This window comes from Schistocerca gregaria, chromosome X, assembly GCF_023897955.1.
Source record: "Schistocerca gregaria isolate iqSchGreg1 chromosome X, iqSchGreg1.2, whole genome shotgun sequence".
NCBI lineage: Eukaryota > Metazoa > Arthropoda > Insecta > Orthoptera > Acrididae > Schistocerca > Schistocerca gregaria.
In genome coordinates this window covers 645,640,283-645,657,330 of record NC_064931.1, presented here as the reverse complement: position 1 = coordinate 645,657,330, position 17,048 = coordinate 645,640,283, and the positions used below count along the sequence as shown (strand labels likewise).

Sequence of the window (17,048 nt, the reverse complement as noted above, 5' to 3'; positions counted from 1 at the left end):
CAAAATTCGTAGAATCGTCTGTTTGGATGAGTCCTTATGTGTCCCATGAACCACTGGTGTGAGGATTGTAGTAAAAATATATTTATTATGACAGTTCTGAAAAGGGTATCAGCCTTTTCTTTCCAATTTAGTCACATTCTTTTATTCACTCAGAAATCATGAAACATATACTTTCGTGTTTAATAATTATATCCTTAATTTTTACCCTTACATTAATTATAGCCTATTATGTTAAATTTGACGTAGGCTCTATCATATTCTTACTTACATTGGTTCTAAAACCATGTAACAATTTACGTTATCATTATGAAAACAATAAACTAACAGGTCTAACATATGTTAATTTGCCTCCATCGTTATTTCATTGGCCAACAACAATAGCTGCAGCACCATATGTTGCCATGTTTCCTGCTGTGAAGCCATGTTAACGTATAATTGGTGGACTCCATCTAATACACACCAGTAGCAGTTTATTGGATACTGCAAGTTGCACACAACAATGAGAACTTAAATGCTTCACGTCTCCAAATCGTTGACGACGTCAGTGCCAAGTTCACTGCAGCATCACTGGCAAATTGAAAATATTCGACAGGAGATGACAAATCTTTTAGATTCATTCACAATTGAAAAGGCAGAGATGATGACCCACAGACCAGAATGTTTTTCCATGTGGCTTGCTGGGTTTTCGAAAAGAGATGGCAATATGAGTAAGAAGAAAATCTGCTAATTTTGAGCAAAGCATTATTTATCTGCCAGTGAACTCAAAACATGTCAACTAAATATCTGTAAATAATGTTACGAAACGATATGGATGGAGACGCACTTACAATGTCAGTTGTTGGGGGGACAAAGGGGCGATTTAGATATGATGGAAGAATACTGGGAATTGAGGAGTTACTTTTTTTCTAAGGAATGTCAGACATACTGTAACTGCATTAATGATGAATGATTAGATTTAAATTAAATACATTAAAAGTATCGATTTTTCTTAGATAAAGTCAGGTATCTAGTTTTTCTGTATCTAAATATTGTTACACAGTAAATAAAAAAATGTTCAATTTTCAAGTAATGTTGAAGGGAATAAATACTCTGTTATTTTAATTAAAACCACATTGTCTATCATTTTTAAAGGTGATGGAATATTATTTCAAATGAAACTGCAGATATCTATAACATTGATGATTGACATTTAAAAAAGGTTTTTGATCATTTACATCCCATTTTAATTCCTTTTTTATAACAGAATATACTAGAAATATACTTAATAAAAACAGATTATTTTTCAGTATAATAAAATTTTCATGATGATTTAAATTCAAATGGAGAAACTTAGTTATAAAAATTCATATTTTTATTATAGTAACCTATCTGAATACTGGTTTCATGTAGTTTCATGCTAGTATTTCTCATGCAAGTAATATACTGCACCATACATCTATGTGAATCTCTTTCTGTGTGAACATGTAAATTCTCATATGGATGATGGAAAAGAATGTTTATGATATAATTAATAAAATACTTAAAACTCTGTCAGAACTAGTAATGGTAAATAAATAATGTGTTGAAGTCAACTTCTCTAGAGGTTTATTTAGAAATACATTGAATTTTGATTTTTAGAAGGCTTCATAAAAAACACAAAGTGCTATGTGTACATTTTTTTCTAAATTAGTAGAGAGAACATTTGATAATGTCAACAGTAAATATACATACACAAAAAAGGTGATGATAATCTTTCATGAACAAAACAATACTCATTGCTAATATCATTTGATGTATATGAGATAATGTCATAAAATATATGAAACTTTATATAGTGTTGAAATATTTATATAGTTTAGTTAACAGTTTAATCGTCCTCATATATTTAGGAATCAAATATTTCTTTGAAATATTGGAGAAGAAATAGTGACACATAAAATATTAGTTAAGGAATAGCTTTACTCATTGCTAATATCATTTGATGTACATGAGATAAAGTAATAAAATATATGAAACTTTATATAGTGTTGAAATATTTATATAGTTTAGTTAACAGTTTAATCGTCCTCATATATTTAGGAATCAAATATTTCTTTGAAATATTGGAGAAGAAATAGTGACACATAAAATATTAGTTAAGGAATAGCTTTAAAAGATTTTGTGTAGAAAAGTATGATTAAAAAATATCATATATGATTTTCTTAAGAAACACCTATGAATTCGCACACTTTTACTTCACATCCTATACCGTTTTTCTTATTTTCTGTTTAAAATCCAGGATGCAATATTATGTGCCCAAGACTTTCTTCCATAAAACTGTCGTTCCACTCCTTACATAAACCATGGTCACTTCTAGAAGCCCCCTTTTTTAAACCCTTAAATGCCATAATTTGGAATTCAAATTAAGCCATATTTTGTGCTCTGATTGGATCTCCAGGACAACAATATCTAGCAATCTAAATTAAGTCTTCGTGTCAGCTGTATCACATAACAATGGTAACAATGATAAGATTCAAGCATACAGAAATTCAAACTAGTTTTGTGATTCAAGTGAACTGTACATTCTCACTGCAGAACTTTGAGCATAGTTTTTAATTTGAAGAATTCATCAGATCTGCAAGCAACTTTGGGCATACAACAATGAAGTCTTGCAGAGCCATTGCACTACACTATACATTATATTTATAAGTGATCAAGTCTATGCTAGAAGCTCTTTGAGGCTGTTCAGAGTTGATACAATTGTATACACTGAACGATTAAAAGAACGCACAAAATCTGGCTGAAAATTAACGTGTAGTACAGGGACTGGATGTTGATTTTCAAAAGAAACAAATGTAAAGTATAACATGTAAATCAATGGAAAGTTTCACTATACTTAGATTTTTTAAACCAATGTTTGTTGACAGTTTCGTAGAGTGCTACGTCCAAAATCTGTAATTGTGTGTCTCATCAGTTTAAATAATTCCACCTCAAACATATAGTGGGAACTGCCATAAAAGTGACTGATCACATTCTTTGTGTATCTATATTGAATGAACAGGTTACTCAAGAAAATCTTCAGTCAGAATTGAAATGTCAAAGAAAGTACCATTAAATAAACGACTAGTTGAAAATTCTTTATTTATTGGTTACCAAACATTTTGTTACATAGAACTAGTACAGCTTGAAAAGCAAAATCTGTCATTTCACAACAAAACCTTATAGTGCAGTCTGGTGGCTTTCTGGGCAAGTATCACATTTTGGATCTCAAGGTTTAGGGTTCTGTCTACATGAGAACATATCAACCTTTTTACATTTCATGTTATTGGGCAAATGATCAAATATTTTTGTTGTTGCATATTTAACTCCTTTCTGAACCACTGACAGCTTCAACAATGTGTAATAAAGGCTATTTCTGTACATATGGACATCATTGTTCTTCTCAAATACTGATAGATTATTTGTGACGAATTTCATTAATGAATATATATAAAACACTAGACAGAAAAAGGTGCTTTATTAAATATATCAGAGGCTCACAGAGGAGTTCAGTACGCAGCAACAGAAATCTTTAATCATTTGCCCAGTCACATAAAACGTCTGACAAGTAGCAAAGCAAATTTTATATCTAACATAAAATAATTTCTCCTGGACAACACCTTCTATTCCATTTACGAATTTCTACTTAAAAATTGGTAGCCATTAGAATAAATAAATAAAAAAAAATAAAAATAGTTTTTAAGTAAGGTTGCACGAGTAAGACTAAAATAATTTCGTTCATTAACTTTTACACTTGATTCATATCGCACAAACTGAATCGTTCTGCATTATTCGCTTATAGGATTGTTCAAATGATCTATGGAACATGTGCATCTCTCCTCCCCTTTCTGGAAAAATATGAGTGTTGAAAACTTGATTCTAGCCAGACATCTTCATTTAGTACTATATCATGCATTACTACAGACGCTCAAGGTATGTCAATGTTTACTGTTCTTCGCATTCTCGAAAAATGTAACATTGCACCAGTCATTAAACGGAGGGGACATGCTGTTCTCTCATCGCGGAGATGTGAAACTGGGAATCGTGTCGGAATGATGCGGAAGTAGAGAGGGTGGGAGCGAGGGGTAGAAGGCTGCTGGGAGATATGGTCCGACCTCTGTCGACGCCAGCAGTAAGCCGTTGGCCGTCCACACAATGTTACGAAAACTGCGTGCGCTTGGGAATGTGCGCACGAGGTCAGTCTGCTCTGTTGTCTATTCTTCTCAATGTATCATCTCGCATACATGATAGCCCAATTTTCCACTATCGTAGCAAGTGATCGGAAAAAAGACACGTGTCGTCCAACAAAGTTTCCTGGCATTGTCCAGAAGGCAGACTCGAGACTGCTAATGTGCGTCAGGAGTTTTATTAGACTAACAACTTCATTTACTCCTATATGCAATCCAAGTTACGAATTTCATTCAAATAACGAATGGAGTTACTAGAAAGTGCCTACAAGTTGGTCGGTGGTGATGAGTCTACTAAGTTACAAAGCAAAGTTAACCACAATTAGTAATGTGTTTTCTTTTGTCCGAAGACAACAACCAGAGCAGGTTCAAAGCTAGCATACTAGAGTTATTATGAAATACAAATGGACGATCTAATGACAAGAAATATTAATAATGTACTAAATCATTACTGTCTACAATCGGGACTATGCCAAAAACTGCTACATGTAGAAAGCTTGTGTGTCACTGTACATTGAATGAAATTCGATTCTCTACCGGAAACGTGTGTGTGTGCGTGTGTGTGTGTGTGTGTGTTAATACAGACTGTCGATTACTCCCACCTTCGAAGCTAACCAAAGACACTCTGAAGAAGTTATTGAGATCAGTTAGTACTAACCAAGAAAGCCCACTACATTTAAAAATCACGTCGAAAGCTAGTATGAGTAACCAACCGAAGAATAACGTTTAATGTTTCGTTGATACTGAATTTGTTAGAGAGGACTAGCTCAGATGGAAAAGAATGACGAGAGGAATTGACGCTACCCTTTTGGGGGAAATCATTCCACTATGCACCTACGAATCAACACAACCCTCCATGAACTTCAATCTCCCAGCTTTCTGCAAAGTTTTTAACAAAATTTCTCCATAGTGTTTTTCGAAATCGGTCTATAAAAATGTGTATGATCTTTAATGAGTAGTTGCTCACCTGCAGAACCGCTTGTAAGAATAACATTAACCAACATAATGACGAAAAAAATTTCTTCTGGAAGAGTTACTAAACTTCAGTATGTACAAGAAGTAAATATTGTAGATCGCGATGAATTTCTCGCTGCTAATAGTGAGATAGCCGAAAAGGTTCGTCTCATTTTGTTTCCAGTATTCCACAATGAGCTCTGAAGAAGAAAGTCTCGTTCGAGAACAAGATTCCACGCATTTGATCCATTCCGTTAGTATGAGTTAACGCTGTGCCGTTTCAGTTACACATGATTTATAAGTCGAATGCAACCGTGATTCTCTAAACACTTAAAGCAAAGCTCAGTCATTATCTTACCGTTTATTTATAACGTTTCGTGTTGTATCAGTATGAAACTGTCGTTGTGATTTCATTTTATTATATTCACTGTGCCATACTTCGAAAACATCCATTCATCTTCAGGCACGGGCCTTTCGTTAACTTACATATTATGTACTTCTGTCATTCCGTATACGAAATTTCTTTTACCTTGAAGCATCGGTATTACTTGCATCCTGAACACAGGCAAGTAAATTATACAAGTCCAACAAAGCACACCATTTAATTTATTTATTCTACCGCAGTTAATGATGTCTATCACAATAGACAACATTTCAGGTACGAAAAAAAGGAATCGTCATCTGACCATGAAAACGTAAGTCTCCGATAGATGACCTCATAATAAGCAATAAAAGTGACTGGTAGCGTTACCTACTATGTAAAGTAGCTGGTTACACCGTACTTGTACTTACAGTAAGGGGGATCGTAGTCTTTTATTACGAGAAATTGTTGTTAATATAGTTCCAATTTCTGTAATGTAATGAATTCAAATCGCAGCATTTACTAAATCAAAAAAGTGCAATAGTTTCTATTGAAATAGGTTTGCCAAGTACATGAACGATTCTTTGCATGAGCAGCTCCAAATTATTGTACTGCTCACAGTCTCTTTCATTTTTCTCTTAGAAACTCTCCCTTTCCTGTTTCCCCTAAAGGCTATGATACACCATAGATTATCCTAATAAGAGAATCAATCCACAATTCCACTCTTTAATTTATGAAATCGTATATACGACAATTTGAACCACACGGCTATTCCTTGAAATTGTAGATAAATGCTGTATGCGTTTCAGCTGTCCTAACTTCCCAACGTGTACTGGTCCGCAGGAAAAAAGAACTCTTAGATTTTTTTCGTCCCATCATTATAGTATCATTCCAATTGGAGAACATTGGTGCCAATATAAAGCTGTCATCTTGTAGATCATTTCTGGTTTTACTTTCGTCTGATGTGCTGCACAAAACTGAGGGAGCTCAACGATGTAGGTAGCTTGACCTACAAAGGCTGTACGGAAAGTTTCACTGTCACCAATATGCCGCAAATTCTCATGATAAACGAAAGATGGTCACTAAACTTGATACCTAACAAGTACATGAAAAAGCCATTTGACAGACTGAATGATGAACAGACTCATGCATCGATTTTGGTACCAATCAGAGACTCTCTTGTCAGAGACAAGTGTGGTGTTTTTAAAACTGTGTCGGCCCCATCTTTACGAGAGTGCACCACTTTAGGTTACCTTGGTAGGACTTGACAATAAGATGCAGTGCTTTTCATTACAATTCTGAAGGTCATACCTTCCTGTAACCAGGAACATTGTATGTCGGCACTGCAAGATTGCGTATAAATGACTACAGTCGAAGAAATTTGACTGTTTTATGTTCCTATTCCGCGACTGCGTGGCATTTGTACCATTTGCACAAGTGTAGTATACCTCAAGGGACAGTATGCAGCTAATGTGAAACAGTCCTTTGATGTGGTCTGAAACAGGTTACGCCACGTATACTAAAGAGTTAGGTAAACAATGTGAAGACAAATCATAAGAAGGGAAAGTTGGGTGTACGAAAAATCCTGAGCGAAGTGACGTAGTGTCTAAGGCACTAATCTCGGGAGACACGAAGTTCGTGCGCGTAACTTGTTTTCCTTAAGTTCTTCGTACCAATGCCGAGACGGGATGACTAGGTCACGACCGCTTCCTACTAGCTGAAATTCTCCTACTCAGTTCATACTGTGTGTCTAGGAAGCTCAGTGTCTGGGAGACGTTAAAATCCAACATTTCTCCCTTGAAACAAAAATTTAATTTTCCAAAATACGTTGAGTTACTTTTCGTCTAATAATTTCTATAGTCATAAGGGTTGTTAATGACACTGACCTCAACATTCATTGATAAATACATTATCGCTCTGTCGATTCCGAATAGAGCGAGATGCAGATCAAAGTAACTACTTTCGGATATCTGATTCTCTTACTGTGTGTTAGACATCAATGCCGATAGATCAGGCAATAATCATAATCCAGTGAGATTCTGGGGAGGTCCGGGCGCGACTCTCGGAATAGAAGAAAACTGCTACAGGCCCTCGCGGAAGACACGAACTACCTCTCTTAAGAGGAAAATAGCGCAACGATTTGCCACTGATTCGATCGTGCGATGCGAGATCAATGGAAAACGAAAATCACCAAGAGTCATCCGTATCGCACTTCGCTAGCCTTGACCACGTAACAAGGCCAACCAAAATGTCTGTCACTAAACAGCTGTCATTGTGACATCAGGAGACATCCACCTTTAGGTGTCTCGTAGCCAGCAACAACAACGTTACGGAGAGACTGTCTCATGCATGCGAATTACTCACAAGGGAACCTCCCCATCGCATCCCCCTCAGATTTAGTTACAAGTTGGCATAGTGGATAGGCATTGAAAAACAGAACACAGATCAATCGAGAAAACAGGAGGAAGTTGTGTGGAGCTATGAAAAAAATAAGCAAAATATACAAATTGAGTAGTCCATGCGCAACATAAGCAACATCAAGGACAGCGTGAGCTCAGGAGCGCCGTGGTTAGCGTGAGCGGCTGTGAAAAGTTTTCATTTTCTATCTTCGCAGAGTTATGATCTGTCCGTTCGTTCATTGACGTCTCTATTCACTGTAAGAAGTTTAGTGTCTGTGTTTTGCGATCGCACCGCAAAACCGTGCGATTAGTAGACGAAAGGACGCGCCTCACCAATGGGAACTGAAAACATTTGATCGCAAGGTCGTAGGTCAACCGATTCCTCCACAGAAAAAAACGTCTGATATATTCTATACGATACTGGTGACTGCATGTGCGTCACATGACAGGAATATGTTGTTGACCCACCTAACTTGTACACTTGGCGAATGGGTAAAAAAATTCTTCTACTTTGCCCGATTTAGGTTTTCTTGTGGACGTGATAATCACTCCCAAAAAAGTGGTGAAAACATAACGGACGGACAGATAATAATTGTCTGAAAATAAAAAATTAAATTTTTCACTCAAGGGAAGACAGTTTTCCCTGTGCTCTGTCAAAACATGTTTTTAACGTTTCCAAATTTTTCCGTGTGTAGACCGTCAAATCCTGCATATGGGCAAGCAAATCTGAACATGTCCTGGAATTTTGGAGAGCGAAGTTGATTGTGTGTGAGTGCCTGAATTCTGATAATTGTCTGAAAATAAAAATTTAAAGTCTTCACTGAAGGGAAGACTTGAACCAAGGACCTCTCGTTCCGCAGCCGCTCTTGCTAACCACGGGACCACGGCGCTCCTTAGTTCACGTTCTCTTTGATGTTGCCTATCTTGCGCATGGAGTACTCAATTTGTATATTTTACTTATTTTTTCCATAGTTCCACACAACTTCTTCCTCTTTTCTCGATTGATCTGTGTTCCGGTTTTCAAGGCCTATCCACTGTGCCAACTTATAACTAAATCTGAGGGAGGTGCGATGGGGAGGTTCCCTTGTCAGCAACTAGAAAGCCTTACGCAGCCAAAAGATACGTGGTTAAGAGCAAGCTTATGAGATCCAGTAGAAGTTTAGTCTGGTTTGGACAGACCACTAGGTATGTGAAGATTTAGTTCGGGCTGTGGAAGTGGAGGACAACCAGTACGACAAGCAAACAAGGATTCATTCCTAGAGATGTCTATGTCGAACGAATACATGAAATGTAAAATTGTAATTTGATGTTATCGAGTTGGCACAACAAATACCACGTCATTTAATGAGAAAAAAAGTAGTGCCCCGAATGCAAACATCTCTAATTTACAGGGGCATCGAGTAGTAGTGACTGCGAATTTGTGGAACGATTCTGAACAAAAGCAGAATTTGTCTCGTGCAGATCTTCCTCACACGAACGTTTTCATCGTTTTAACAAAGTGGTGTTATTTAGTAGAGTATAAGAAAGGAGACTTACATTTACAAACGCGAGTGAGAAGAAAGCGTGTTGCGAAGCGGCGATCTCATTAACGTCGCCAGTGGTTGCAGTTCCATGCGATTGTTGCGGGCGGGCAGGTCCCGTGGCGTCCCGTTAGCGCACTGACCTGAGCTGGGAGGACACTCACATACCGAACGAGTCCGCCGTGTAGCGCCGCCCGCAGCTGACTGAGTGCGCGCCGCGACCAACGACCGCTCGCCGCTCGCCGCTCGCGGGCCGCGGACATCCCCCCCCCCCCCCCCCCCCACCCACCCCCGATCCGCTCCGGGCGTCCTCCTTACGGCCAGAAGCTCGCGGCCTTAATTTTTGTATTTCTTCTCCGGCAAAGCGATGGCTTTCTGCTCTAGCGGGAAGCAGCGTCCGCAGCCGCCGTTACACTTGACGTCGCCCGGGGCACGTACGCCCCCGCGCCGACACCTGCTTCCTCGTCTCGGGCTCGGCCGCTGCCTTGGCACTGACGAGCGACAAAGGACCTTTCACTCCGCGTAGAGTCTAGGCCAGGGCCACTAAGCACCTTACACGCGCTCTGCTCTTGCTGTCGAGCAGCTTACCGTACTGCGAAGAACTGCGTCGGCAGCCACTGATGGATATGGGCTCGAGACGACCACATCTCGCTGGACACCATGACATCTACATCTACATACATGCTCCGCAAGACTCCTCGCGGAGTGGGGCGGAGGGTACTTCGTGTAACACTGTCACTTCCCCTTTCCTCTTCCAGTCGCGAGTTCAAAAATGGCTCTGACCACTATGGGACTTAACATCTGAGGTCGTCAGTCCCCTAGCACTTCTACACCTACATGATTACTCTGCAATTCACATTTAAGTGCTTGGCAGAGGGTTCATCGAACCACAATCATACTATCTCTCTACCATTCCACTCCCGAACAGCGCGCGGGAAAAACGAACACCTAAACCTTTCTGTTCGAGCTCTGATTTCTCTTATTTTATTTTGATGATCATTCCTACCTCTGTAGGTTGGGATCAACAAAATATTTTCGCATTCAGAATAGAAAGTTGGTGACTGAAATTTCGTTAATAGATCTCGCCGCGACGAAAAACGTCTTTGCTTTAATGACTTCCATGCCAACTCGCGCATCATATCTGCCACACTCTCTCCCCTATTACGTGATAATACAAAACGAGCTGCCCTTTTTTGCACCCTTTCGACGTCCTCCGTCAATCCCACCTGGTAAGGATCCCACACCGCGCAGCAATATTCTAACACAGGACGAACGAGTGTAGTGTAAGCTGTCTCTTTAGTAGACTTGTTGCGTTTTCTAATTGTCCTGCCAATGAAACGCAACCTCTGGCTCGCCTTCCTCACAATATTATCGATGTGGTCTTTCCAACAAAAGTTGTTCGTAATTTTAACACCCTGGTACTTAGTTGAATTGACAGCCTTGGGAATTGTACTATTTATCGAGTAATCGAATTCCAACGGATTTCTTTTGGAACTCGTGTGAATCACCTCACACTTTTCGTTATTTAGCGTCAACTGCCTCCTGCCACACCATACAGCAATCTTTTCTAAATCGCTTTGCAACTGATACTAGTCTTCGGATGACCTTACTAGACGGTAAATTACAGCATCATCCGCGAACAACCTAAGAGAACTGCTCAGATTGTCACCCAGGTCATTTATAAAGATCAGGAACAGCACAGGTCCCAGGACGCTTCCCTGGGGAACACCTGATATCACTTCAGTTTTACTCGATGATTTGTCGTCTATTACTACGAACTGCGACCTTCCTGACAGGAAATCACGAATGCAGCCGCACAACTGAGACGATACCCCGTAGGCCTGCAGCTTGATTAGAAGTCGCTTGTGAGGAACGGTGTCAAAAGCTTTCCGGAAATCTAGAAATACGGAATCAACTTGAGATCCCCTGTCGATAGCGGCCATTACTTCGTGCGAATAAGGAGCCAGCTGCATTGCACAAGAACGATGTTTTCTGAAACCATGCTGATTACGTATCAATAGATCGTTCCCTTCGAGGTGATTCGTAATGTTTGAATACAGTATATGCTCCAAAACCCTACTGCAACCCGAAGTCAATGATATAGGTCTGTAGTTCGATGGATTACTCCTACTACCCTTCTTAAACACTGGTGCGACCTGCGCAATTTTCCAATCTGTAGGTACAGATCTATCGGTGAGCGAGCGGTTGTATATGATTGCTAAGTAGGGAGCTATTGTATCAGCGTAATCTGAAAGGAACCTAATCGGTATACAATCTGGACCTGAAGACTTGCCCATATCAAGCGATTTGAGTTGCTTCGCAACCCCTAAGGTATCTACTTCTAAGAAACTCATGCCAGTAGCTGTTCGTGTTTCAAATTCTGGAGTATTCCATTCGTCTTCCCTGGTGAAGGAATTTCGGAAAACTGCGTTCAATAACTCCGCTTTAGCGGCACAGTCGTCGGTAACTTACAACTACTTAAACCTAACTAACCTAAGGACATCACATACATCCATTCCCGAAGCAGGATTCGAACCTGTGACCGTAGCGCAGTCGCGAGTGATTCACGGGAAGAACGATTGCCGGTAAGCCTCTGTATAGCCCGCCCCGGTGGCCGTGCGGTCTAAAGCACTACTTTCCTGGCTGGAAGGCGTGCCGGTCCCCGGCACGAATCCGCTCGACGGATTAATGTTGAAGTCCGTTGCGCTGGCCAGTCTATGGATGGTTTTTAAGGCGGTTTTCCACCTGCCTCGGCGAATGCGGGCTGGTTCCCCTTACTCTGCCGCAGTTACACTATGTCGGCGACTGCTGCGCAAACACTGTCTCCACGTACGCGTACACCATAATTACTTTACCACGCAAACATTCGGATTACACTCGTCTGGTGTGAGGCGTTCCTGGAGGAGTCCAATGGGGGTCGAACCGCACAACAACCCTGGGTTCCGTGTGGGGCCGCGGTGGGGTGAGTGGACTGCTATGGCCTGTTGTGGGGCTGTGAAACACTGAGGACTACGGCGGGGTCGAAGCCTCTCCGTCGTTTATAGGTCCCAGTTCCAGACTATACAATACAATACAAAGCCTCCGTGTGGGCTCGAATCTCTCTAATTTTATCTTTATAGGCTTTTCGAGAAATATACGTAGGAGGAAGAAAAATATTTGTCAACTCTTCTAGGAATGTACGCTCTCACCGGCCGCTGTGGCCGAGCGGTTCTAGACGCTTCAGTCCGCAACCGCGTTGCTACTATGGTCACAGGTTCGAATCCTGTCTCGGGCATGGATGTGTGTGATGTCCTTAGGTTAGTTAAGTTTAAGTAGTTCTAAGTCTAGGGGTATGATGACGTCAGATAAGTTTTTTTTTTTTTTACGCTCTCGGAACTTTAACAGTGATGCAGAACGCCTTTCTTGTAGCGTGTGCCACTGGATTTAGCTGATCGTCTCCCTGACGTTTGCGAGCTTCCTAAATGTATCTGTCACGAATCGCGCTGCTCTTCTTTGGATCTTCTCTGTTTCCTTCGTCAATCATATCTGGTACGGATTCCACACTGACGAGCAATATTCAAGTACTGGTGGAACGAGAGTTTTGCAAGCTATCTCCTCTGTTAATGGTCTATGTTCCGTGAGCATCTTTTCAATGAATCTCAGTCTAGCATCTTGCTTTCCTGCGAAGACTTTTATGTGGTCGTTCCATTTTAAGGCGCTCTGTACACATGTTCCTAGATACTTTATGGAATTAACTGTTTCCAATGGTTGTTCTGCAATCGCGTATTCATACAGTAATTGATCTTTCTCTCTATGTACGCACAATACATTAGATTTGTTTCTGTTCAGAAACGAGAAATTTCAGTCTCTGCAGTACTCAGACAACGAAAGAATTCGTTGGTGACAAAGTTTGTACCAAAACCCATGTCCTCTGCTTACTAGGTAGATGTGTTAACCATCTACGCCACGTTGGCACAGTGGGTAGACAGATATCCGCAGGCTACCGAAGCTCGCCTTCCCTCTCAATCCAAATTCCCGTTAGCCGCACACTAGCAAAGTAGCATCCCCTAGCCCTTTTTTCTCTTTTTCTTGTCGCATCAATCGAAGTCCCGCACGAAATCGGGCGAAGAGTACTCTGCACTTAATAATCATGTTACCTTTCTCGGCGCATATACACTGGTAAGCCAAAACATTACGATCGCTGCCGACCACGACGTTGGGTGTTACCTAGTGGCACTGTGCGCACATAACGCAGTAGCAAAAGTATGGGGACGGGAGATCACCCTAGCGAAGATAAGGGCTGCAAACGGGGAAACCCATTGAGATAAGCGACTCTGACAAAGCGCAGATTATTATTAAGCAGAGCCTGTGAACGAGTATCTCGAAAACGGCGAAGCTAGTCGAACGTCCACACACTGCCGCGTCTACGGAAAGAGGTAGAAAGACAGTGAAACTACCATTAGGCGCTTAATGGTTGGACGTCAACGACTCTTCACAGAACGTGGCGTTCGAAGGCTAGTCAGCTCTGTAAAGTAGCATAGACCCCCGATGGCGATGCCATTTTCCAGCAGTGTAACTGTCCGTGCCTCGAAGCGAGAACCGTGCTACAGCGGTTTGAGGAGCACAATAGTGAACTCACGTTGATGTCTCGGCGACCGAATTCGACTGATGTAAATCCTATGGAACTCATCTGGGTCGCATCGGGCGCCATAACCGCGTACGGATATCAGCGGCCCGTGATTTACATGAATTACACGACCTGTGTGTATATATCTGATGCCATATGCCTACCAACAAACTGTCGGATCACTGATACGCAGAATCAGTTATGTATTTCTTTCCAAAGACGGACGAACAAGCTATTAAGCAGGGGGTCATAACGTTTTGGCCCATCAGTTTATATCTGTCTGACTGGTGTCTGTTCTTTCGGAGATGTCTGAAAGAGCAGACACCACTTATAGAGATACAACATTTGTTTCTTTTGTGGATCAGTTGCCACTCCCTGCAACAAGTATCGATCCTCTGTAGGTCTTCCCTCAACATTCTAGTGTCCTTACTTCTCTGTATACAATAGCACCACCCACAAAAAGCCTCATGGAACTTCCAACATTGTCTAGTATGTCACTTACAAATACGCTCGAAGTTACCTTTATGTCTGAAGACTTCTCTCCGTTGAGATTGGTATAGCACCACCCACAAAAAGCCTCATGGAACTTCCAACATTGTCTAGTATGTCACTTACAGATACGCTCGAAGTTACCTTTATGTCTGAAGACTTCTCTCCGTTGAGATTGGTATGTTGTGTTCTGTTCGTTCGAAACTCTTCAATCCAGCCACACAGTTAATCTGATATTCCTCACGCTGGGATTTTATTCATTAGGTGGCAGTGCGGAATTGTATCGAAGGCCTCGCGGAACTCAAGGAGGACAGCATCTACCTGCGTGCCGGTATCTACTGTTTTCTGGGGCTCGTAAACGAATAGAGAGAGCTGGGTTTCACATGATCGGTGTTTTTGGGACCCATGTTGTTTCTGGCAGAAGAGATTTTCGGTCTCCAGTAATATCATAATATGCGAGCATAAAAAGTGTTCCAAAATTTGGCAATAGACTGACGTCCGAGATATAGGCCTACAGTCCTCTACCACTGTTCGAGGAACCTTCTTGGAAACGCGAATGAACACTTCGCTCCTCCAGAGACTTACGATCATTGTGCTGGAAGAGTGGCAGGTTCTTTCTCATATTCTATGTAGAATTGTTCTGGTATCCCATCAGGTCCAGTAGCCTTTCCTTTGTCATTACTGTGCAATTCACATCCAAGTTATTGGCAGAGGGTTCACCGAACCAAAAAAATGTTCAAATGTGTGTGAAATCTTACGGGACTTCACTGCTAAGGTCATCAGTCCCTAAGCTTACACATTACTTAACCTAAATTATCTTAAGGACAAACACACACACCCATTCCCGAGGGAGGACTCGAACCTCCGCCGAGATCAGCTGCACAGTCCATGACTGCAGCGCCCCAGACCGCTCGGCTAATCCCGCGCTTCACCGAACCGCTTTCAGACTATTTTTCGACCGTTCCACTATCGAATAGCACGTGCGAAAACTGAACACCTAAATCTTTCTGTGTGAGCTCAGTTTTCCCTTCTTTTATTACGATGGGCATTTCTCCCTCTGCAGTTAGGAGCCAATAAAATGTTTTCGTATTCGAGGGAGAGAGATGGTGAGTGGAATTTTGTGAAAAGTTTTCGCTAGAGCGAAAAAAGTCTATTTTAATGATTACCATCCCAACTTGCAGATCCTAAAAAATGGTTCAAATGGCTCTGAGCACTATGGGACTTAACTTCCGAGGTCATCAGTCCGCTAGAACTTAGAACTACTTAAACCTAACTAACCTAAGGACATGACACACATCCATGCCCGAGGCAGGATTCGAACCTGCGACCGTAGCGGTCGCGCGGTTCCAGGCTGTAGCGCCTAGAACCGCTCGGACATCCCGGCCGGCTGCAGATCCTATCCATGATACTGTCTACGATATTTCGATATAATACAAAAGGAACTACCCTTCTTTGAAAATTTTCGAAGTCCTCTGCCAATCCTGTCTGGTAAGGATCTCAAACCGTGCAGGCAGTACTTTTATTATTGTTAAATCTTCTGAAAGTTTGCCGACAAAACGAAATCTTTGGTTCACTTTCCTCACAAAGTTTTCTGTGTGACGGTTCCGATTTAAGTTGCTCATAACTGTAATCCCTAGGTATTTGGTTGAATTGTTATGTACCGTTTTTTCCAAAACTATCCCGTAACTAATTTGAAATCCGAGTATAAACACCCATCAGATCGGAATAATTAATCAACACGGAGAAATGAAATGCATATCAGTACAAATACTAATGACTGTCAGTTGTTAATTATCTTAATTTACATTTTGTTCGGACTTGCATGGCTTATATAAGTACGCAGGCACTGCGGAAGCACTTTGGGATGAGCTGCCAGCACTCGAGTGAGCAGAAGAGTCACGTAGATGGACAGAGGAACCATCCTCGAACGAGTTCCTAGAAGGACATGCCAAGAGGAGTTTAGATCAACGCCATGCAGTCCACTGGACTGTCTTCTGTAGTACTGCAGCTGGGTGCCGCATGCACCACAGCCAACACAGATACGATCTCCTTCGGTTAAGGCCTCCAGCAGCGACTGTTTTGCGACTCAGAGGTGGAAAGAGAAGCAACACTGTTTTTAACAAGACCCAAGAAGTACGGTCGAGAACAAAACGTAGAAAACTCTGTTTCTTTGGAACACAACGGACGCCATCTAGAAAACGGATTGAGAGCCTGCAGTTTCGGACATCTTTGTAAGTGTAGGACGCAGCCGAACTTTGGGTCCACAAAAAGTAAATATTTGTGCAATATGAGAACGGCCAGGATTAGCTAATGGAAATAAACTGGAAGTTAGAGAGAGAAACTCGACTGCGCTGCTGAGGTCCCACCACGTTACCACAGAAAGAGGGTGAGATGCCTTTTCCACCATGAAATGGTACGAAGCTTGTTACTGGTTAACCGGCTGAAGCAAAACTCGGGGAAGGGGACCAGCATCTTTTAAGGAAGCTCTTTACTGGTGGGCTCTCTGGATATCTGTAGCTCGGCCAATCTGAACAA

The 17,048-nt window shown here is 41.4% G+C and overlaps 1 protein-coding gene across 2 annotated transcripts in view; it reads right to left on the bottom strand.

Moving 5' to 3' along the window:
* The window catches only part of LOC126299143 (serine proteinase stubble-like), a 204,680-nt gene extending 195,056 nt beyond the window's left edge, over positions 1-9,624 (bottom strand). Inside the window, exon 1 of one of the 2 annotated variants that reach the window (XM_049990911.1) lies at positions 9,435-9,624. In XM_049990911.1, the coding sequence (XP_049846868.1) occupies positions 9,435-9,436 (2 nt within the window). In that variant the 5' untranslated portion in view covers positions 9,437-9,624. The remainder of the gene's footprint in view (positions 1-9,434) is intronic. The other variant, XM_049990910.1, reaches the window with a different exon arrangement.
* Positions 9,625-17,048: the final 7,424 nt, after the last annotated feature.